This window comes from Lutjanus erythropterus, chromosome 6 (genome assembly GCF_056507025.1).
Source record: "Lutjanus erythropterus isolate fLutEry1 chromosome 6, fLutEry1.hap2, whole genome shotgun sequence".
Taxonomy (NCBI): Eukaryota; Metazoa; Chordata; class Actinopteri; order Lutjaniformes; family Lutjanidae; genus Lutjanus; species Lutjanus erythropterus.
In genome coordinates, this window is record NC_139322.1 from 32,371,894 (window position 1) to 32,394,633 (window position 22,740).

At 39.7% G+C, this 22,740-nt stretch overlaps 1 protein-coding gene across 5 annotated transcripts; it reads left to right on the forward strand.

Annotated features, from left to right (window-relative positions):
• The first annotated feature begins 868 nt into the window (after nt 1-868).
• On the forward strand, nt 869-22,432 carry nr1h5 (nuclear receptor subfamily 1, group H, member 5). Of its 5 annotated transcripts, none has more exons than XM_084721687.1 (11): nt 869-1,005; nt 7,891-8,029; nt 15,662-16,060; nt 16,185-16,325; nt 16,594-16,718; nt 17,668-17,766; nt 17,858-17,954; nt 19,745-19,861; nt 19,970-20,059; nt 20,182-20,295; nt 21,609-22,432. In XM_084721687.1, exons 2-11 carry the CDS (start codon nt 7,930-7,932, stop codon nt 21,809-21,811), a joined length of 1,485 nt encoding a protein of 494 aa, XP_084577813.1. In that variant the 5' UTR covers nt 869-1,005; nt 7,891-7,929; the 3' UTR covers nt 21,812-22,432. The 5 variants fall into 5 exon arrangements, with proteins under 5 accessions (XP_084577813.1, XP_084577812.1, XP_084577814.1 ...); XM_084721686.1 differs by having other exon boundaries at nt 880-1,005; nt 7,887-8,029; XM_084721688.1 differs by lacking the exon at nt 869-1,005 and adding an exon at nt 3,391-3,544 and having other exon boundaries at nt 7,887-8,029.
• Nucleotides 22,433-22,740: the final 308 nt, after the last annotated feature.

Sequence of the window (22,740 nt, forward strand, 5' to 3'; positions counted from 1 at the left end):
GCTGTTTATAAACACTCTATACTGGGAATTTCTTAATGAGATGAGTCCAGTTCCTACAAGCAGGGCTTTGTGGCTCAGAGGTTGCCAGTTCAAATCCCCAGTGCAACCACCAGGCCAAAAACTGGGAAATTTTATTATTTATTATTTTTTATTACACGACAGCTACACCAAGGAGACAGAAAAGAATTCCCATTTCTTAGGTAAAGGTTTAAAGGAGAGGGACATGCATATTGTAAAATCAATCCATTTCCTTTGAGGTGCAGGGCAAAAAATGAATGAATAAAGAAAACATAAAAGTTTTGCAGTGTGCTTGTTATTTGTTATTTCCATTCTTTACATGCCATTAAAATGCAGGAAACAAAGTCTCTTAAATTCTTTCTCAAGTTTTTCATTATATCCACATTACTCATCATTATTTATCAGTGTTTTTTGCTGTTTTAATTTTGTGGAAGCTCACTCAACTCATGCATTTTTCTGATGTAATATAGACATTTATCCTACTTTTATGTGCATCAGTGTTTATATTTGTCCCAGCACACAACTGGCACTGTTAAATAGATGTTAGCCTACATTATTATATTGTCAACATATTGACATCAAGGTATTTGGTCAAAAATACTGTGATATTGCTCAGCCCCACTGGAGACAAACATTACCTTCATATACTGTTGCTCTCCAGCTTCAATCTTTATGTTTTCCAAATTCTTCCCCATTAAAATGTCTCTTCTTGACACTAACAGATTTTTTTCCTCCAAGAGAACATTTACACGAAAAGAAGATCTTTGATCAGGTTCCTGCAGCTCAAACACACAACACATCGAGAGCAACTGTCTCATCTGAAAGGTTCTGTTTACTCTGCGTGTGTGTGTGTGTGTGTGTGTATTTGTGTATGAGAGAGGATGGAGGCTGGTGTGGAGCCAACATTACAAAAAGTGAGACAGTTGGACAAAGTGAGAGGACGATGGGACGCTCGGCAGCACAGCAGTAAGAATCCCACCGTCAACGGTGAGTCCACAACCTCTGCGCCGAACTAACACAACTGGCTGTTTTTGATCTTTGACCTCAGCATGTGTGCATGTGTCGTCCTGCTGCGTTCTGAATTATCTACAGGGCTTAAAAGAGGGAATATTTAACTTAAAATTTTGTAATTCTTCTGCTGATTCGATTTTCTTAAATTGAACATTATATTGCCATCTCAGTATAGAACGAGAAACCTAAAGATAGGGTTGGTACGATTATTGGAAATCTTCAAAAAAAAAAACAAAAAAAACACAGGTTGGAAAAGTGCTTGAATTTTGGACAAAGTGATTGAAAGTGATTGAAATTTTAGCTGCATTACTTTCATAATAATTACCTGACTGAATAGTTCACTCTTTAGCTAAAGAAATAAAATAAGTCAGATGTTGGCTCAGCCAGTTTTGTAGGACGCCAAGTCTGCTTGCAGGCATGTGACATGTGTTGAAACGTTGTGCTTTCCTTCACTTTTCTGTACAATTCTATCACAAAACATAATTTTGGTTGTTTCTAGTACAATAGCATCTGATTTAATGAGATGAAAAAGTAAAATAATCACGTTGAGTATATATGTATATCATTCATCACAGCTGCAAGGTGCTTGAAAAACTTGAAAATTCACCTTAAAAATGAGCTTTGACTTCACAAAGGTGTAGGAACCCTGTAAAGATGTTACATGGCCAAAGGAGAAGGCCTGAAAAAAACCCTTTATTTGGACACGCTGCCATCAGACCATGTTACCTCTCATGTTAGACATTTGTTTGTTTGATTTGAAACATAGCTGGCAAGGAAGCTCTTACTAGAAAGTGGGACAACCAGAAATATCTACAGTTGGTGATTTGATTGCCATTATTTATGATACATTTAGGGTAGAAAGAACCACTTTCTCTATTGGACTGCAAACAGGACATGTTTTTGAAATGTGAACGTTAGATTGTGGACATTATACCTGTAAAACCATCATTTGTTTAATGTCATTTCTCCTTTTTTTGTTCTACCGCCTTTCTTTTTGTAACGTGGTTTGTGTGTTATGAAGGCACACCCCAACACCCTGGTTCTATTTAGTAACTTTGTTTTTCTATTTTGTTATTCCAGTATTCAACATTAGCCATGTCTCACTGGCTGTGGCCACAAAAGGTCACTCTGTGGCAACCAAATATTCCATGTAAGTGGTCCCCAGTGGCCACAAGTTTTATCCCCACCATCACCACAATCATCCTGACTCCTTTGCAGTTTTTAGCACAACAGTCTACAAAAACAGCAAAATGTACATGTGGTAGGCTAGCTACTGATATGTGGGGGCTACTGAAGAGTGGGTTTACTAACCCTACTCAAACTGCTAACATGTTCTTCTCAGGTTGACTAAAAGTGACACAGTTAAGGAAGGCTGTGTTAATGTTAAATTGATTTAAATCATTTTTTCTGTATTGCATAAGTTTACATTACATTAAATAAAGTAGGGCACTGTTTGTATAAGGAATTCAGTGTATTTGATTACATCCAGTGGACATGACCTCTATACCAAAATAGACAGAAATACTCAGATTTTTCAATAAAAAGTAGTTATACCACAATACACTTTTGGCTGATCTTTAAAATTCAGTTATGAAGTTAACATTGCCTTTATATAAAAAATAAAAAAAACATTGAACCAGTAAACACTAAGCAAACTTAGTGTTTACATTTAAAAAGGTCTTAAAAATTTAACTTGTTGAAACCTGCAGAAGCTCTGGCAAAAGTCCCACAGTCAAAATATTACTTAAGTGAAAGTACTGGCATCAAAACATATTTAAAATACCAAAAGTAAATGTGCAGAATGGCCCATTTTAAAATGACATACAATAATAATGGATTATAATTATTGGTGTATTCATGCGTTCATCACTTCAGTGTTGCAGTAAAGGTGGGGCTTGTTTTAATATTATTGGGGAGATTAAGCCACACATGATAATTTAGTTTAAGCTACATGATAATTTAGTAATTATAATTTATTAGTTATCAAATAAATGTAGTAAAAAAGTACAACATTTGCCTCCAAAATATGGTGGAGTAGAAGTACAAAGTAGCAGAAAATGGAAATGCTCAAGTATAATCAAAATTGCACTTAAGTTTAGTACAAGAGTAAATGTACTTAGTTAAATTTCACCACTGAACATGAACAAACAACATAGTTTTAAAGTCCAGTCTCACAATAACCTCTGCAGATAGGAGAAAATGGTTTCAAACAAATACTTTCAGTAGACATGACTACTATTTGAGGATTTACATTCCTTCTCATGATAGCCAAATATTCCCCCCCAACCACCCTCACACACATACGCTCAAACATGAGCTATGGACTTTACTCACGAATACTGAGGCCACTTTAATGTAAGCGTGAGTTTCCTGCGAGGATCAGTAAACAGTGCAGGCCATTATCGAGCCGCAGCTACCAGCCAGCAGCTCTCTGATAAAGACGGGATCAGGACACATGGAGAGGACGTCCTCAGCAGGATTTATGATGTGCTGAATGTATCTGCAGGCCTGTACTGTGAGTGATTCAGGACTAATGAGTGCAGGGGTTTACACATACCGTCAGTTTGTTTTTTGGTCAGAACTATGGAAGAAAAGTTGACTTTGTTGTATTTTTCTGTTTGGTTTAATCAACTTCTTATCTTCTTTGGTGTTCATTTTCAAGAATCTGGGTGCATGAAAGCTCCAGAGTCCAACTAGCTCGATGTGAACGTGCCTTAAAAGCCTCCTCCTCTCCTCTCCTCTGCTCTCCTTCTTCTTTTGTGACACTCATTTCCCATGGGGTGAGCCCTCATGATCGGGCCTGTGTCCAACAATGTGTCCAACAGCGTGACACCTCCTGAAGATCCATGGCGACATTTGCACGCTCTCAGATATTGTCGCTATCGTTTAGCGTCACTCTGAAGCACTGCTGCCTGCTCCCTGCTCTCCTTCCATTCCTCAGAGGTCAGAAACGGTTGGAGGAACCACTGATGGCTTGTTTTGCCACATTTGCTGAGATGTGACACACTGCTATTAACTGAGAAATGACAACAGAGCATCTCTTTTGTAGCAATGGATTCATACAACACCAATCTATCATACAGAGTCATTTTTTCATGACCACACTTTATGCAGATGATACCGATTTATTAAATCTGAATATTGGCTTTAAAGAACTGCTGAATGACTTCCATTCTTAAGCTGTTTCCTTTTCCATGATTTGAGCTATATTCATCAAATGCAGTCAATTTCTGATTTAGACTAATGGCCAGACTGAAAACAAGAAGTTAAAATTTAACTGTACATGTTTACTTCATCTAGTAATCTAGGAATTTCCTGGAAAGAAATGTCAACATATTAAAAAGGCCAAAAATGGCAGATTATTCCAGTAATATCAAGATCAAATGATGTCCTAAATCAGATACAGATCTGATTTTTTTGTGATGTGACCTTACTCAGAACAGTCATATCAGACTTTATGTAACTTTTTGCAAGATGTAGTTAAAATGATCCCATGACATCCTCGAGTTTTTCATGAAATCTGTTTCTGTGAAGCTGTTCACGTTACAGTCCTGTCGCTCTTGGCTCTGACTCCTCATCACACACGCCTCCATACAGAAGTAGCAGCCATTGCTCCTCAAAAGGCCATAATTTAAAATTTTGACTCTCTTTCTCCTCATCTTTGTTTTCATCAACTCACAAATTTGCTGGCCTCCACCACACATCAACCTATTAAACCAACCACAAATGCAGACTTCAGTGGCCTCTAGGTTTACTTACATAGGGCAATGTGCTGCATGTGACGTCAGTGACATGTTTTTGTTCTTTTGAACATGTGGGTCATTTCAGGACTGTGAGCAGTTCACATTGGCCACATTTAAAAAATAATGTGAATAGCCAAACAAACAAACAAACAAAAAAACACATGAACACAGCCTTTCATGATCTTTCCTGCAGTCCTATCATACATTGAAATTAATGCCCCTCTCAGGATGACTTGTAATAACTTTGATAGTCCTGTGACTTTCCTTCTAGCGCCGTCATGTCAGATTTTTTACTTGTCCAATATTTTGGTTTGTGACCAAATATTTGCCAAACCAATCAAACACCCACCATCTTCAGCTGTGTAGTGAGAGAATGTCAGCATGTTAACACGCTGACATATCCCAACAATTATTAGATGCATAATTCATGGTCTCCAGTGGATGAATACTTCTGACTTTGGTGATCCACTGTCTCCCTCTCAACATTTGCCTTCTTAACGCTTGCAGCCACATTGCAAAATTCATGTTTGTGTAGTTTAATGTAACAACAAAAGTTTTGACAAGTAACTTATTTATTTGCTCTTCTTATATTTCACCCTTTTCCCTAAAGTACAATTGATTGTGAAGCAGTGATGTCACCGTGCACTGTGATCACATGTGCACCAGTTTACCCTTTGGCCATAATCTTCAAAGGAAAGACACCGCGTTGGCAGCGACAGAATTCCTGTGTCATTTGTCACTGAGATCGATTATGATCACTCCAGTGAAGGCTACAGCCTCAGTGAGCACGGTTGGCTCTTCTGTAACCCTCTGCTGTCCACCGGCCAGTCCTGGTTCCCATAATGAGCCACTGAAAAAGATATGCGGGTGGGAGGGCGCCGTTAATCCTCAGTAAGCATGCTGCATGTCAAACGGTCCTGCTCAGAGATTTACAGGCCAGTGCTGAGGTCACTCCTCTGTCTCCTCCTCGACTCCTTTCGCTCTGCCCCGGCCTGTCTGTGGGGGAGGCGGAGGTCCACGAGCACCCTTAAATCTAACTGCTGTCCAATATTAACTGCAGCACAAACAGAACAGCAGTAAACAAAGGGCAGAGTAAACACACTCCCGAGGCTTGGAGGACAAACATGGACACACACATTAAGTGTAGTCGATAGCTCAGTTTAAGTAGTAGAGTTTGTTTCATCTGGATCAAACCTGCCGAAAGGTTTAAAAGCAGGATTTAGTTCATGAAATGCTCATGAAAAAAGAGTGTTTATTGGTTAGGGTTTTCCTGGTTAGCACTGTGCGTTACGCCTCCTCATCATGCAGCTAAAGCAGTCCATGAATGTAACGCTAGGATGGAGAGCAGTTATATTACCTGACTCTTCTCAGGCTGAGAGCCCCCAGTGCACACAACCTCAAAGGGGGGGGGGCATTTTGATGAGGTGGTTTAGCAAAGTTACTTCAGCAACAAGTAAAACTATCTTTCTAGGAAACCTCATAAACAACCTTGGTGCTGTATTTCCGGCTGGTCTGTCAGGTTTCCTTTGTCCCCGTTCACTGTCGAGCTTCGTTCTGTTGCCTGCTAACGGCAGCTAAGAGCTAACAGTTATAGTTTTAGCAACATGTGAGCTAAAGCTATCTGTCCATCGGAAAACTCCATAGTTACATAAACAAGAGCTGATATCAGAGGGGAAAACAGAACTCTCAACCCTGATTGGTCAATTATTTTTATTTATTTCATGAAGAACAGACAAAGTATTGACAAAGTTCTTAGGCTGGAGGAGCAATTAAATATTTTTTTTTAAATCTATGAAATCTTTTTAAAATTAAAAAACATTTTGTGTCAAATATTGATTTTTTTTGTAAGTAGCCAAGTAATAAGCAGGAAAATGTACGGTGAGCAGGTCTAGGTTTATTTCACAATTATGACCTGCTCACTGTACATTATCCCTCACATGTGATCATATTTCATCCAAAACAATGAATAAAGTTATGAAATTGTGCTTTTGTACTGTGAGGCCCATTCCCCAGGAACACTGCTGTCTGATCCGGCGAACAGATGTATTCTCGTTCTGTGTTCCACTGCGTCATAAGCAAATGTTTCACTGAACACATGAGTCATCAATAGTTTTTACTTGTTGTCCAAAAAAACGCCAACTCTGAAATACCATCAAAATATATACAAATTGACTTTTTTGTCATTTTTAGGCCAGATACTGATGCATAGATGACAAATAGAGCAATACACAAGTAATCAATTTTGACTGCGTGGCAACTTTAAAGGTCGAATAAGAAGGTTTTGTTGTTTTTAAATGCACCAGAAAGGAAGTTGATTGTTGAGTCTCATTCTTATCACATCAAATACTGACAGTTTAGGATAGTAAAGCATCCCAAACAGCAACATAATGAGAAAATAAGAAGGGTTTTTTTTTTTTTTTTGGGGGGGGGTGTCTCTGCAGAGGCAGGTGCTGCCACACACTTCTGGTGGGTTGTGGGTGATAATTGAGAGGGATTTCTTTGTTTTTGCTTTTGGGAAAACCCTGAATAGTAATGATGGGAATTCTTTAATTCAACTCATCAGATTAAATTGAGAAAACATTTGCTTCGCCCAGCCCAGCTGTTGCACTCTGGGACACATCCATTCAGGCCAAACCTCAATACACAAACACATACACACACAAACACAAACACACACACCATAAATGCTGAGTATCCCTCACTCTGCCCGTGAGGGATGAGGTCTCTGTGTTTGCTCGCTTTCTTCTGATCTATAAGTTCCGGGCCAGTTCCAGCTGTTTGGACCACAGTCCCATCCCTGCCCTTCTTGGGTGTCCCCACATTTCCCTATCGTCTGTACCCCCGGGGGGGGGGGGGGGGGGGGCGGTTAAGACCTCCTCCAGCACATCATCCACCACAGACCGAGAGCATCAGCTGCACTCTTGCTCTCTGCTTTTTAAAAATAGGCTGGGATATCAGCCTGGACAGCTAAGAGACCTGGACGCATCCTGGGGATTGAGGAATGTCTCCGCACTTCCCAGATCCTTCATATCTATGTGAATCCTCTGAGTAATTGTCTGTGTGTGTGTGTGTGTGTGTGTGTGTATGTTTATATCTTTGCATGTGTGTATGAAGATAGATCCTGTATTACTGGCTAAAGAGAGGATCTTCTGTCCAGATGAGAGAGTGGAGTGATTTGGAGATGAGCTTTTCAGCAGGGGGGTTTCTCTCCGCCTCAGACGGTTACTGCTCCACAGAGCAGCAGCTCCAGTACTATGGTGAGTCCACACTGACACATCTGTCTCCTCCTCCGTCTTACACTTTTTCCCACTATTGCTTTGCCTTTTACTTTCTCTTCTCCTTCTGCGTCTGTTTTTTGTTTTGCTTCTCTAAAATGAGTTGTGAGATCACAATGCTTAGAGCAATAGTTGAAAAACTGAAGATGGACTGACTTGAAAACTTGTGATGCTCTGTCCTGTTGTCACATGATATCAAACCGGTGTTTGAATTTCAGTAGTACGTAAGTACAGGAAAAACAGAATATTCAGGCAATGAGTGTGAGACATTTTATTTGCAAAACACTTTCAGTGTTTTCAGTCATTGGTAAATTAATTCAGATGATGCCGTTTGGCATCATTGGTTTCACTTGCAGGTAGATTTTTCTGAGCTGCAAAAACAAGGAGACACAGTTAGAGTACTTTGTTATCTATGGTTTCTGCAAAGAGCCAATTCACCCAAATTACTAGACAAATTTTCACACAGTTATGGTTTAATTTCTTTGAATCGCTATTTCCTCTCTTATTCATCAAATGTCATTCAAAAAATAAACTGATATTACCAACAGAATGTGGAGAGGTAACATTGATATATATGGTTGCAGAGATACAGACTGAAGTTAGTATGTTAGCCCAGCCTGTCCTGTCCAGCAATACCACTTTGTACCTCAACAGGTGCTACTGGTCCGGCCGCATTTAATGGGTTCTGTTGTTGTTGTTGTGTGAACACCAACACGGTGTAAATAAATAAATAAATAAATGAATAAATAAATAAACAACCCACTTTGCAATTTTGAGACCTGGAATTGCAAGGAACTATTTCTTCAGTAGAACTTACTTGCTATGACATTAAAATCCAAACTGACTGACTCAAAAATCTGAAGGAAGGTTAACAGGCCTATAAAACTGCTGTGACCTCAGTCCTAATTAAATCACTCGTGTACTTTTCAATATTTGTCAGCTGATAAATTCATTCCAATGCTTAATCAAAACGAAACTGTAAATTTGAAAGAAGAAATAACACACCCTTTTCACGAGTGAAAAGTCCCAGTCATAAGTAATAAAATACATCATTGCTCAATTCATTATACTGAGGGGTTTTCTGCTACAGCTTTGATTGCTCTGGTATGAGCAGAGGATTTTGTACACAAGCAACTTTTAGTTAGATATAAATGTAAAATGAGCCAGATTGCTGACAGCTGATTTATTACTCTCACCAGAGCCTCCATTCAGTGAATTCATTTTATCAAAAAACAAACCGGACTTCATTCAAGCTCTACAGAAATGAAATGAAACTCACCAAAATGTCTAGCCTTGTCTTTCCACTGTTCCTACAATCACAAATTCTGACTTGGCTGAAATAAAACGTTAAAGGACCAGTGTTTAGTTTGTTTGTTCAAAGCTACTGTAGAGAAATGATGGTGCAACTTAGTGGACTCCATGGAAGAGGACCTGTGTCTCATTCTAACTCTCAATCTCATTAAAAAAAAACATGACAGCTCTGGTTTTCAGGTGATTATACACCAATGAAAACGTGAAATATGAAAAATATGTTCAGTTTGTTTGTTTCTTTAGAATGACAATCTAAATGAAGGCTAATGGGCCCATTAATGAGCTGTGTCCTCAGGTCTAACCAAATCACCCACATATGAAGTAAAAATTTTTTGATAGCTGAGAAATTAATTCAGTCTAATGCCAACTCAGAATGAGACTATGTAACTTTGAAAGTGGTGATGTGCACCATGATATACAGTCTCTAAAACGATTCAGCTTCTTCTCATGGTCTAGTGTTAAACAAGGTAACAAAAATCTGAAAAAAATATCCAAATATCCAATTACAATACATAAAAATAGTAATACATCTTGATTCATCACCCCAAGTATAAGGATAGTATCAAACTAGGAGATAAGCATATCATCCTAACCCTAATGACCAGTAATTTATGGGAACTAATGTTAGCAAACTTAAAGCTGCTACAAGGAGTTTTTAACTGCTTATGAGAAAGTTTTTTACTGATGCCTCTATATGACCTACATAAGTTTATGACACCATTAGCAAGAAGGATCAGCTAACTCTATATAGTTATTCTTACTGCCTGCCACAAAAATCAGATGACATCAGTTTACATTTTCCCACACAAAGGTACAGTGAGTAGTACGTTAACCAGTTAAGGATGCAAGAGGAGATTTTTATTTAGATCATTTTATTTTTGACATCATATTTTGTGGTTATTACAGCAGAAACACAACTGCCTTTGTCCACAGGAGGCTCCAAAATCAACAAGTTTCTTGTAGTAGCTTTAAGGTTATTGTAAAATGGACATTCTGAGTCAGATTGCTGACTTTCTGACTGTTTTCTACATTTTTATTTCCACTGTAACATCACATTTGCACATTTAACATTATCCTGTAACTGTCACTGGTGTTTAACAAAAGCTATGTAGAGTCTCTTAAAGGACGTTTGTCTATACATTATATTGTTACACAACGAGGATGTGACTGCACTCTGTGTGCACCCTCATCCCATTCACTCTCATGGCTGATGAATGAACGCCAAGCGTTTATTTACCGCCTTTGAGAACTTGATGACATGAAAAAAAAAAAGTTCTTGAGGAGGTTCAGCCGGCCCGCTGCATTCACAGCACGCAGGGAGGCTGAGCGTGCATCGGAGGATCTATTTATACTGACGTGTATCATCAACAAATTCCCCCTGTTGTCTCCCCTCCTGGCCCTTAGGAGCAGTGGGAAGAGGAGGGGGGGAGGGGGAGCTATGGGGGGTAGTTTGCTGGTGTTGTTTGGCTCCCTCGTGTGCGTGGGATGGATGGGAGGCTGAGGAGTGTTTAGACAGTGCTCAAATGGTTTACAAACAGTGCGAATCACAGCTCTGTCACATGCCGAGACAGCAAGGACCCCCCCCAAACCATCGCTGCCACGGTCTGGTAAAGACAGGAAACATCTGGAGAGAGAACGAACGAGAAGACAAAAGGAAGGAGTGAGAAGGGGTTAATAAGTGCCCTTTAAAATTATGATTCTGTTGACATGTGCTCCATCAGCAGAGGGGTGTCCATCAAACTAAATGTGACAGTCACCTACCACAGCAGAGTTACTCTACTGTCTAAAAAATACTCATTTGAACAAAAATTAAAGCTGGAGCAGGCAGTTTATTTTTGGCATAATTGGGAAAAAGTTCCATAATAACCTTTCAGCATATTGTAAGTCAAGTGTTCTGAGAGAAAATTAGACTCTTGGCTCTGTTTTCAAGCCAATCACAGGTCGGTAAGATAGTTGATTGTTGAGTCTCATTCAGAAAACATCTGTAATTTTCTGACCTGGGAATCAGACTCAACAATCAGCTATCTTTCTCCAGATTTGTTCCTGCACCTTTAAACGCTCATTCGCTTTCTTGTACACTACATTTGAAGCTACAGTCAAGAAACAGTTAGCTTAGCTTAGCATAAACACTGGAAGCAGGGGAAACAGCTAACGAGGCTCTGTTCAAAGGTAACAAAATCCACCTAACAGTGCATCTTCAACAACAAGTTATATTTTGTCTGTTTAGTCCCTGTATGTAAAAATGACAAGTTGTGGTTTTACGGGGAATATGTGGTGGACTATTTCTTGACTGGGTGCAGCATCAGTATCAGCAGAAACTCCATATTAAAGGTTCAAAGGTTTAACATTTATAAAAATAAGTTTTTGTCATATTTGCTTAAACTATCACTATATCCTAACAGTGATACATGGATTGGATAATGTGGGGGAAAAAAATAGATATTCCCGGTGTACCTAATGGCATTTACAAAAATCCACTGCACCTGAATAAAAACAGCCAATCAGAGCCAAGAGGAGTCTGTAACGCAGTTGGTTCAGGCTGAGCTTCCAACCCAACACGTATTTTGACAACCTGTGGATGAGCCCATGCAATCAACTATCTCTCTGTGGAATGACGTAACCCCATGATCATGATAAAAAAACAACATTTTTGATCAGGACTTCTCTACATTTATAGAAGTCAAGAACGGCCACACTTGAAATTACAATTCAATGCCGTGATCTTGAGATAAAGCTCATTTTCTCGTGATAATTATGGAGAACTTGAAAATGAGTGTCTAGTTCATTTGGTTACACCTGATTTCAGCCTTCAGTTTACAACTGACACAGTTTCTGCCTGTGTTAGACCTTGACTAAAGTACAGCCTGATGTGTTGATCAATAATGTGTACTCCTTTATGTGACATCAGCTTAAAACAGTTGCAGCATCTGTCAGGATGTCATCTATGCATGCTAGCATACCACTTCTAATCTCTGATAAACACTAGAAGTAATAAGAGGAAACAGCGTGTTGTTTACTCATGATAACAAATTCATTATCTTGTTTTCTTGAGATAAAGAAATAATTAACTTGTGATCTTGAGATAACGACATAAAAATACATCAACCACAGCCATGCTCAGCTTCCAGGTACATTTGACTGAGCTGTGTGACTTTCCAAAAGAATACAGTAGCTTTAACATTCGCTAGAGATAGGGGCTTTTGTTCACAGGCCCTGAGCCTTTGGGAACCGGGAGCCTCTGACTGGGAGGCCTGACCAAAAATCGATCTGTTATCTTCAGGTTTATCTTCATTAAAGGTCAGGATATCATGGCCTTATGCTGCTTTGATTTTGACCACTCTGTATTTTTGATTTGTTTACTGTGATTCCCCTAACTTTATGGAAGTGCACTACTAAATCACTTTAGTGCCCCATTAAAATGCTACAGAGCTATAAGGATGCTTGGTTGGTTTCCCTGTCAAAGCTTAAAGGAACAGATTGAGTTTTTTGAAGTGTGGTTATTACTTAAAAATAGGGTCAGCAACCAAACCTATTTCTGTCCCTTAAAAAAGACCCATCTAAGTCAACCATTATCAGTGTATGTTATATTTAGAATATTTTCATCACTTCACCTTTCTGCCTTTTCTGACAGAAAACTGTTATATAAGCCAAATATCACTCTCTCCAAAGCAACCTGACTCCTTTAGCAAAAACAGTCATTTTACTTTGAAAACATGGGAGCTGCTTTCTATTGCTGCCATGATTTGTTGGTTACTTTGTGTCATTGTGTGACTTTGGTGACTCCAAATGAACCCTTTAAAACACTTAAGTCATACAATAACACAAGCAAGCGAACAGATCGAGACAGAGGTAGATCGGCATTTCCCGTGTTTGGAGAGAACAATATTTGCTTTGTAAAAAAGAGAAAAAGTGAAAACATTTTAAATATAGCATACAATTAAACCGATATTGTTTTTTAAAGAACAAGTTTTGTTTTGTTTGTTTGAAATCAGATTAATAGTTTCGTCAGGCCTGATCTTCATTTACATTTCCATCTCCAGCAGTCCTGACAGTTGGGTGGGCTCTCTGTTTAATCAGCGCAGAACAGATCCCACAGCAGTCCCAGTTGTACTGCTCCAGCTGTACTTTAAGAGCCTGCCAGTGGTCGCACATGTTTTCTCAGAGGAGACAAGATTTGCAAAACACATGCTGTTGACCCACGCTCAAAGACGTTTCGGTCCGTCACAACACTGAACGTCCATTACGGACTGAATGAAACATCCAGAAACGAGGATCAAAAAATCCTAAATGGCACTTGGAGCTCTCAGCTGCATCCTGTTGCAGCAGTCTGAACAAGTTCACAAGGTCTTACTCTCAGCTTTTATTGTATCCCACAAGAGTCATTAAAGCAGTGAGATCACACGAGTCACGTAAGACAACATTCCTGTGACGCTCTTTGACTTTAAAACAGCGTAATAGTGTCGCTTGAAATGTTCAGTCACCTTTCTGGTCGTGATGATGCACTTGTTTTGTTGTTCAGATGTGTGTGAAGCATTTTTACTGTTCATGGTAGTGATTTAATATTTGGGAAGGATACATGGATGGACAGGTCAATAAGTGTGTTTGCATGTCCAGATTTTTTGTGTTTATGTGTTGCACATGTAATTATCTTACCCCTGTCATAAAGCTGGGTATGGATACAGCCTTACCCTGATTTTGAGAAACCTGAAAAGTCGTCCATACAAACCAGCATATTGTAGCATGTAAACACCTTGTCCAGGTTTCTGAACCTTCTTTTTTGGTACAGAAAATGGCTGAGACAGTGAGAAAACAAGAGACAACTGTACACAGATAAAGCTGGATACTGTTGGGATCATGTAGTCAGGGATACGAATAACCAGGTTTCTCAAACATCACGATCAAAACTAGGGTCAAAGCTGGGTTTGAGTTTGCATGTGAACACTAATTTTTCAAGGATAAATCTGGCATTAGTCTATATTTTCTTATTGTCAACAAATTCAGTGAAAAGACCAAAACCAGCAACCAACAAGTTTCTGACTTCCCTACCCTGCCTGTGGCACTTAGACCCAAGCCCAGTGGTTCCCACTGACCATATAAATCTTTATATACTACTGACAAATATATGTAGTAATATAATATTTTAAAACAGCTGGGAACTTTGGTTTTAACCAGGAGAAAGGACTTTTTTCAGCTGTGGATTAATTCACCGCAAGACAGAATATGCTACAGTGGCCACGTTTATCAAAACGGAAAGGAACATGTCACCACAGTGTGGCAAAGTGTTTTTAATTTATTTTGGATAACAACAGAGCTCTACAGCACAGAGGAATAAGATATATAGGTTTTAGTTACAGAGACAGTACTTGCTGGAAGAAATTCATTGTTGTTTTTTAGTTTTTCAAGATGTTTGTTGGCAATAAGAAATACATAGAGTATCACCAGCTTTTGTTGTAAGTCCACGTCCCTTTTTCACATGGTCTTTAAAGTTATAATATCGAAGACTTTTATTTAAATATATTTTAAAGGTGCAGTCAGTGATTCTAAAGAAAGACAATTGATTGTTGAGTCTCATTTGCAGGTCAGTCTGAGCCACCAACCCAAAGTGTCAGCATTTGACGACCTGGGAATGAAAACTCAGCAGTCAACTATCTTTTACCTTTAGGTCACAATCGCAGAATGAGGTAACACAATGGTGATTCAATATATGGCCCACTCATGAAAGCCCTTGCATTTGCAGTATTACAAACTGGATGACAGGGTGACATTCCTGGGAAAAAAAATCGTAACTGGTGCACAGTTAGTGAAGCATTTTCCATCATCGAGCAGTAGTTTCTCCACCAGAGAGGGCAGGCGGGGCTAATGCAACAGAGTTACTCCTCAGCTCACTTGTGTGTGAAGCACAGTGCTGTTTTTTTTTTTTTTTTTTTTTTTTTTTTCAGTCTCTGCTAGTGTGGTAAGTAAAAGGTTACTATGGCAGAACAAACAAAGCAATGACTGATAACTACAAATGAGGATCTGTGGGTAATAAAATCCAAAAACACCTGAAATTGCTGTTCATTGCATTAGGTGCTGCTTTGATCTTTGGGATTGTTCCTGTTAATGTCAGGTGTAAATGCATTAATACTGTTACTTACATTCTTTCTCAAAGTTTTACACTTTTTTGTTTAAATCAGATGACAAATCTGAACACAAAATTGCAAAACAAACGTGAAAATGAACATTAGTTTCTAATTGTACATCTCTGACTGGCACAACAAATATTCCAAGTTTTAAGTTGTGGACTTCCATTTTTTTCCATTCCAGACATGCTGGCTGACCCCCTGGGCTACCCCCTGCAGGACCCTGACCTCCAGCTGCTCCCCTACGGTCAACAACAGTACAGCCACGCCAACCTGCCCTTCTCACTCTATGGCTCTCCACCCTCCTCCACCTCCTCCCCTTCCTCCTCCTCTTCCTCCTCGCAGCCCTGCCATCCTCCGTACCACTACAGCCCCCACTGCCTGGAGGCCCCCTGCGATCCCATGCCCGAGCCTCACTGCGGGGACCTGGTCCAGGGGCTCGGAGCGGTGGGGCTGCCTCTGGGGCGGAGGACGCGGGTGGGGCTGGGAGGGAAGAGCAGAGGTCAGGATGAGCTTTGTGTGGTGTGTGGAGATAAAGCATCAGGGTATCACTACAACGCTCTCACCTGCGAGGGATGCAAAGGTGTTTCTCACTTCTCACTTTAGTTTGCCATCTTTTTGTAATGCTGTATGTTTGCGTTCTGAAAGATGATCTATTAACAGCTTGTTTCACCCTCACCTGCTCCTTCTTCACCTGGATTCTGCAGGTTTCTTCAGGCGCAGTGTCACTAAAAAGGCAGTGTATCAATGTAAGAGTGGCGGCGGCTGTGAGATGGACATGTACATGAGGAGGAAGTGCCAAGACTGCCGGCTGAGGAAGTGCCGCGCTGTGGGGATGCTGGCTGAGTGTAAGAGACGTCTGCTGTGCTTCAAGTGGATGAAAATAAATGTTAAGCATAATATTAAAAAAGATTGATGGAAGCAGTCAATACCTCTTTAAACAATTTGCATGTAAGATGAATAGGGTAAAAATTTTAACTAACAGATGTCACTGTGAAACTTCCCCAGTTCATTACTTATATTAAGACAATTATTTTTGTGTTACATGTTTTTTGAGATTGTTTCAAGATGCAAATGATGCATTAGCTAATTAAGCTGATTTGTATACACTCTCAGGTCTTCTGACAGAGGTGCAGTGCCAGTCCAAACGACTGAGGAAAGGAGGGAAAGGCAGAGGTCAGGAGGAAGAGGAGAACACAGACAGCAGGAGGGTCAGTTCCAGCAGCAGATTACCTGCACAGGTACTAGAAAGCAGGAGTTTTGCTATTGACCAGTTGGTTGCCTGAGTGGATGGAAGTTTGTGTCATGACCCTCGCCATTCGCTGTAGATTCTTAGTGTTTATTAAACACTAGTGATTGCAGTTGTTTAATCTGAATGTTGGGTTGAAAGATGCTGCAGTAATAGTTCTTTAAATTATTAAATGCTTGGTTGGTCAGTTGGTTATATGATTGGCTGTTAGAATTTGGTTTTATTTAGCCATATTGATATACAGCAGCCTATATTATATGTTGTTTAAACTAGTGTAGAATCCGCTCAAACCAACCACAAATAGTGCTCAACTTAATAGCAAATAAGAGATAATGAGAAGCAAAATATGCAAGTGGCTGGTAGATTTGCTTCACTTGCCACCCTAAAAACAGTGATTATCTATTGAGTTGCTGGTAATCAATACACTACACAGTCTGTACTTCTGGTGGTAGTAACGCACAACTAATAAATATATCCTGTAAATCTCAAGAGCACACACTCGACATTGCACTTCCTCAGCAATGCACCTGGCAAGTGTGAAATTAATCGGATGAATAGTTGCAGAGAAAACTGAAGAACAGACATAAATACAGACAGACAGAGACACCGTCTGTTTTAGTTAGATAATAATTTAAAAAAAACTGTTGAAGAAACAGCACAAGATGAGCAAGATCAGAATGCTTGTTCTTGTTCCGATCTAGCAAATTAAAAACCAGGCCAATCCAGTATTTCCCTGAAGCTGTCCTGCTCATTTACAACATTACCCATAATGGCCTAATACACTTATATTGTTTCATGGTATGTTGTTATACTGTCTAAACAGATTGCATTGTTGGATCACACTCATCTCAGTGCACTTTTTATCTTGTAATTTTAACAGGGGGGAGTGAGCATAATCAACTGGTTTAACCTTGTGTTGTGTTGACTTCCATCCACACCAGGCTTTGTCTGCCAGCTTAACCCGGGAACAGAAGTACCTTGTGGACAGGATGGTGGAGGCCCATCGGCTGTACAAAGCACAGGACAGCAGCCACTGCAGGGTGGGTCACACGGTGGAGACAGTGGTCGCACTTTAGAAAACAGTCACGTTTTTAATCTTGCCCTCATGGTTTCTTGTTTGTGTTTGATAAGTTGTTTGAGTGGCCGTGTGCAGAAGAGGGGGAGGCCCTGTGTGACGCTGTATCACCCCACCTCCAAAGACTGCTACAGTTTGCTAGGACAGTGCCAGGTAAGATGGTTGGGAATATTTGACCTTCAGATTCCTCGTTCTGCTGTGTTCGCTTGAGACTGAAATGCAATAGAGCCTGATAAAGGAAGAATATTCTCACAAGTACAAGGAGATTCATACACCATGTTGAGATGCTTGTAAGCAAAGTCCTGCATTGTGTTTTTAGCCATGCTTTAGGGATGGCCTTAAAGGATCTCAGCCTGTCGGTCTGCTGGTCCACCTCTTTGGCAATTTAGCATGCTACCATTTTCAACTTCATAACTACTAATCAGCATCTTACCATATTACCATTAGCATTTAGCTAAAAGCACCACTGTGCCCAAGCGGATTTATTTATTTTGGGTCCCAAGGCAAACATAGGTATGTGGCCCCTTTTTTTTCAATCCTTGAATAAATACTAAGGAAATAAGAGATAAAAATAAACCTATAATCATGGTGGTGTGTGGAGCCTGAGTTGAGGAGCCTCAAGAGTGAACCTGTTCTGTAGTCTGGTGGTGCAGCTGCAGATACTTCTGTATCTCTTGTCAGGTGGCAGCAGGCTAAACAGGCTGTGGCTGAGGTGGGTGTTGTCTTTTATCCTCCTGCTTCCAACTTTTGGCAGCTTTGCTTCATTCTTCAACAGTCTGTATACCACGCTGATCCCTTTATTTACACAAGTTGGCTTCTGTCTTCATGAATGACTTCCACGGATGCACAGCAATATCATTAAATAGTCCATTTCAGTGGGGAGGTCTTTAATGAATTAAGCCTTCTGATGTCATTTAGCATATGGATTTTTAGAAAGACATTTAATTTGCGAATATTTTAAAAGAAACGGCATTCTTAACTATAAATTTTTGAGGCATTTTACATGGCCCTTGGTAGCATGAGGCCTAAGGCAATTGCCGACCGTTACCTAATGGTAAGTCCCCCTCAGTGCCTAAGCCTCATAGAGCTGCCAGTGTGGCTGTAGCCTAGTTTGACCAGTGAACACACATGGGAGAAATCAGCTTTCAGGGCTTTCAAGTTTAGCTTTCAAGGCTTTCTGCCAGAATGCCCTTCTTGGTGTGGTTTAGGGGGGAAAAATCATGGTTTATGGTAAAACAGAAAGGTTTTGGCCAGAAAGGGCTTGGCTTGGGCAGAAATCCCTGAAGGCTAACTTCTCCCATGTGTAATTTCCCCCAAAACCTACCCAAGAAAGACTTTCTGTAAGAAAGCCTTAAAGGCTAATTTCTCCCAAAGGACAGTGAACACTCATAACTCTAATTTCCCATAATTCCCTAGGCTTGCACTTGAAACATCACTTCAAATAAAAATACTTTGTTAGAGGAGTTATTTTGTGTGTGGGTGTGTTTGTTTCAACTTGACTAAGAAGAACAAAAACTGATGACTGTAGCATATTTAGTCACTGTGCAAGGAATAGGTGATATTTCTTATTTTTGTGTCATATCATTAAAATGGTTCAACCAGTAAGTGATTACATAACACGTGGATTTCCAAGAATACATCTTACCAGAATACTGGCCTTGTATTAGTTTTGTATTTTGTTTCCAAATAGAAAAATAGTGATTTTTGCTTTATTATAATAATAAAAATAGTCAGTTAGGATATACTGTAGATATAAAAAATACAGCACAGATGTACATACCACCACCCATCATCATAGTCATTGTATCAAGTGAATGAAGATAATATTTGATAACTCATAAAAGGGAGTAAAATCATGTAATTATGAAGTAGAACTTTAAATTCTGTAAATTAATTGACATTTCACTCATGGGAAATCCTGAATATTGATGTTCCCCACATAGGTTATGACCTCCTGGATTTTTCAGACCAGATTTCTCTCTTGTCCGTCTCTTCACTGGAGGTCATGTTCCTGCTCTCAGCTCAGCACTTCTCCCACAATCCAACAAGCCCCAGTCCAGGTGATCACGCCAACACACACACACTTATCATTCATGCATGTATTCAGGTCACTGTGATGCAAGTTCAGTCTGATCTTTTATTCAGAAAATTTTTCTTTTAAATCTCAGCCCTGCAGCTTTTCAGCATGTCAACACACAACTGGCTGAGAAATGTGGAGTCAAAGGAAAACATCCACAGCAGGACGCTGGTCAACTCAGGTGAATCCAGACACTCACTCAGACAATATCTAAGATCTTACAGGCTTACAAAAGCAATAATAGTAATAGTAGTGGTTATTTCACATAAAAATGGACAGCTTCCAATTTTCTGCTGTGAACAGGAGGCAGTGAGGATCTCTTGGGGCCGGTGCTCAACTTCTTCCACAGCATGGCGACGCTGCGGGTGACGGAGGCTGAATACACCCTGCTCACTGCTACAGCTCTGCTCTGCTCAGGTCAGACCTGAGATCTGTGGGTGGATGTTTGATCAGCAATAATCCCATCAGCTGTCAAGTCAAGGCACGCAAATGCTCTATTCAACTGGAAATAATCATTATAGACAGGAGGACGTTGTGATAGTAAAATGACGCCTGTGAATGATTCACTCAGTGTGTCTCAAAGTGTCTGACTCTAGACTTTATTAAGGCTTGAAATGGCTCTGTTGCTTTCATGCTCTGTAGCAAGGCTTTCAAAATACTAACTGTGGGGCTTAAACTATGCTCTTACACTGCTGGGCAACTTGAATGCATTACAGTCCAGGTTTGGATCCTAACTGTTGGGTCGCCATGGATCTGATTTTGGAAAACACCATTACAGATGTTCAGTTCCTAAGTTAATGTTTCTATCCCAACCAGAGATAGGAAAAGTGTATTACCCAAGTGTCCTAACTTCCCCAAATCAGCAAGAAACTCTTAAGTTGCCCCAATTTCCACTTTTCCACCTGTAGTAGTAAAAAACTTACTGACCAGCTAATGATAGCAAACACTCATGTTCACTAACGGTAAAGTTAGTCAACAGTAGCTAAATGGTAGTGCCTGCTAAAAGGAGCTAATGGTTGAGTTTGGTAGGTAGGTAAACTGTAGTGCTCGCCAACAGTAGCTAATGGTAGTTTTCACTAACAGTAGCTGACTGTAATGTTTGACAACTTGTTTGATCTGTGTAGCTATTTTATTGCCTTTACACAATGGATGCTGGATACAGCACAGACTGTCTGCTATCTTAGCCCACTCTCTTCTTGGTTAGTTAAAATTTGCTCTTGTGATACCAAATTGACATAAATCCTTTCTTAAACTATTCCTATTAGAGGCACACAGGGACGATCTTATTTTAACCTTTATCTGTATCTGTTCAATCAACAAAATCATCTGTTTCTGTATCTGCATTTAGAGAAGACCAGAAGTGGGCCTGGTTTATTCTGGAAGTCATATTAAATCGGGCAAATGTTATTTTCTAACCTAATCTTCGTCTGTATAAAAATATCATTCAGTTGAAGAGAATAATCTTGGTGCCTTAAATCAGTGATTGATTAAAGTAGATGTGACTTTTTGCGAATATTAAAGAACAACTATTTCTCAGTATTTGACCTGTTCAGATTCAGGTGCATCCATATTTCCTATCTTAACTATATAGGAAGTTTCTGTAATATGGATCCTGCTATGTTTTTTACAAACAGTAGCTGCTTGGAAACTTGAACGCATCAGCCCATGTTTGAATATAAACACAGAAACTGATGTTTTAGTCTTGTGAACCTCTCTCTCTCTCTCTGCAGACCGGGCGTCCCTGCAGGCAGCCAGCTGTGTTGAGAAAATGCAGGAACTGATCCTAGACCTGTTGTCCAGGGTGTGTGGGGCCCAGGCTGGAGCTGCACGAGGGGGGCCACAGCGGTTCGGCCGCCTGCTGGGCAGACTGACGGAGCTCCGAACCCTCCGTCACAACTACCTCCTCCTGACAAGACAGCAGCCTGGACTCTGACGGAGAGTACAGACCGGAAATGGTGAAGAACCGTCGCTATCATCTCTGAGGAGTTTTACTGTATGTTTGAATTAAGGGACTAGATAGTCCAGTATGAGCTGAGAAACTGTACAAGAACATTTTGGGAATTAATGAGTTTTTCACCTGGTATTGATCAGACTGTGTTGTATTCTGGGGAAACAGATTTCTGCCAATGTGAAGAAAAATGAAAGATCCAATAAATCATGAAGAAACTTTGCCAAAATAACGATTAAGTATCATGACATAACAAATCAGTATTTAAATAATTATTTTGAGAAAGTTTCTTATAATAGCTTGCAGGGATTTTTTGCTTTCATCACACTGAGAGAAATGGATTTCCATGGAACTCGTTAGTCTCTGCTCCTGAGAATATCTAATGTTATTTTCTCAGCTGACTTCAGTTTATTCAGTCCTGCAGTCATCATTGAATTTTGGCCTATAATGGGACTGCAATATGTTTGTGGACTGCTGTTGTTTGTTTGGATATAAAAAAAGATATTTTATAGGTCTTTTAGAACTGTTGTATACAGCTAACATGTACACTTAACAGTACTTTTTACTATGCTGAATATTGTTAAAATAAAACACAAATGCAGACTGTTAGCTGGAGTTCATCAGTGGAAAAGATGATTTTCTGACTGAAATTAAAGTGTAATTCCAGTATTTTTCAGACTGGGTCCTATATATAAATAGCTATTTTTAGATGAGAAGTGACACCATGTTGGTCCACACACTAACTGTGTCTGCTCCAATAAATTTGACTGACCTGCACAGTTTGCATTGGTGATTACTGGTGCCATATTGGCTTTGTTTTCATGTTGTTGTTGTTGTTACAGCTTGGTCAATATATTTTTTTCCCCAAAACATATTTAAAAGTGAGACTGAAGTTAATGGAACTTCATTAAAGT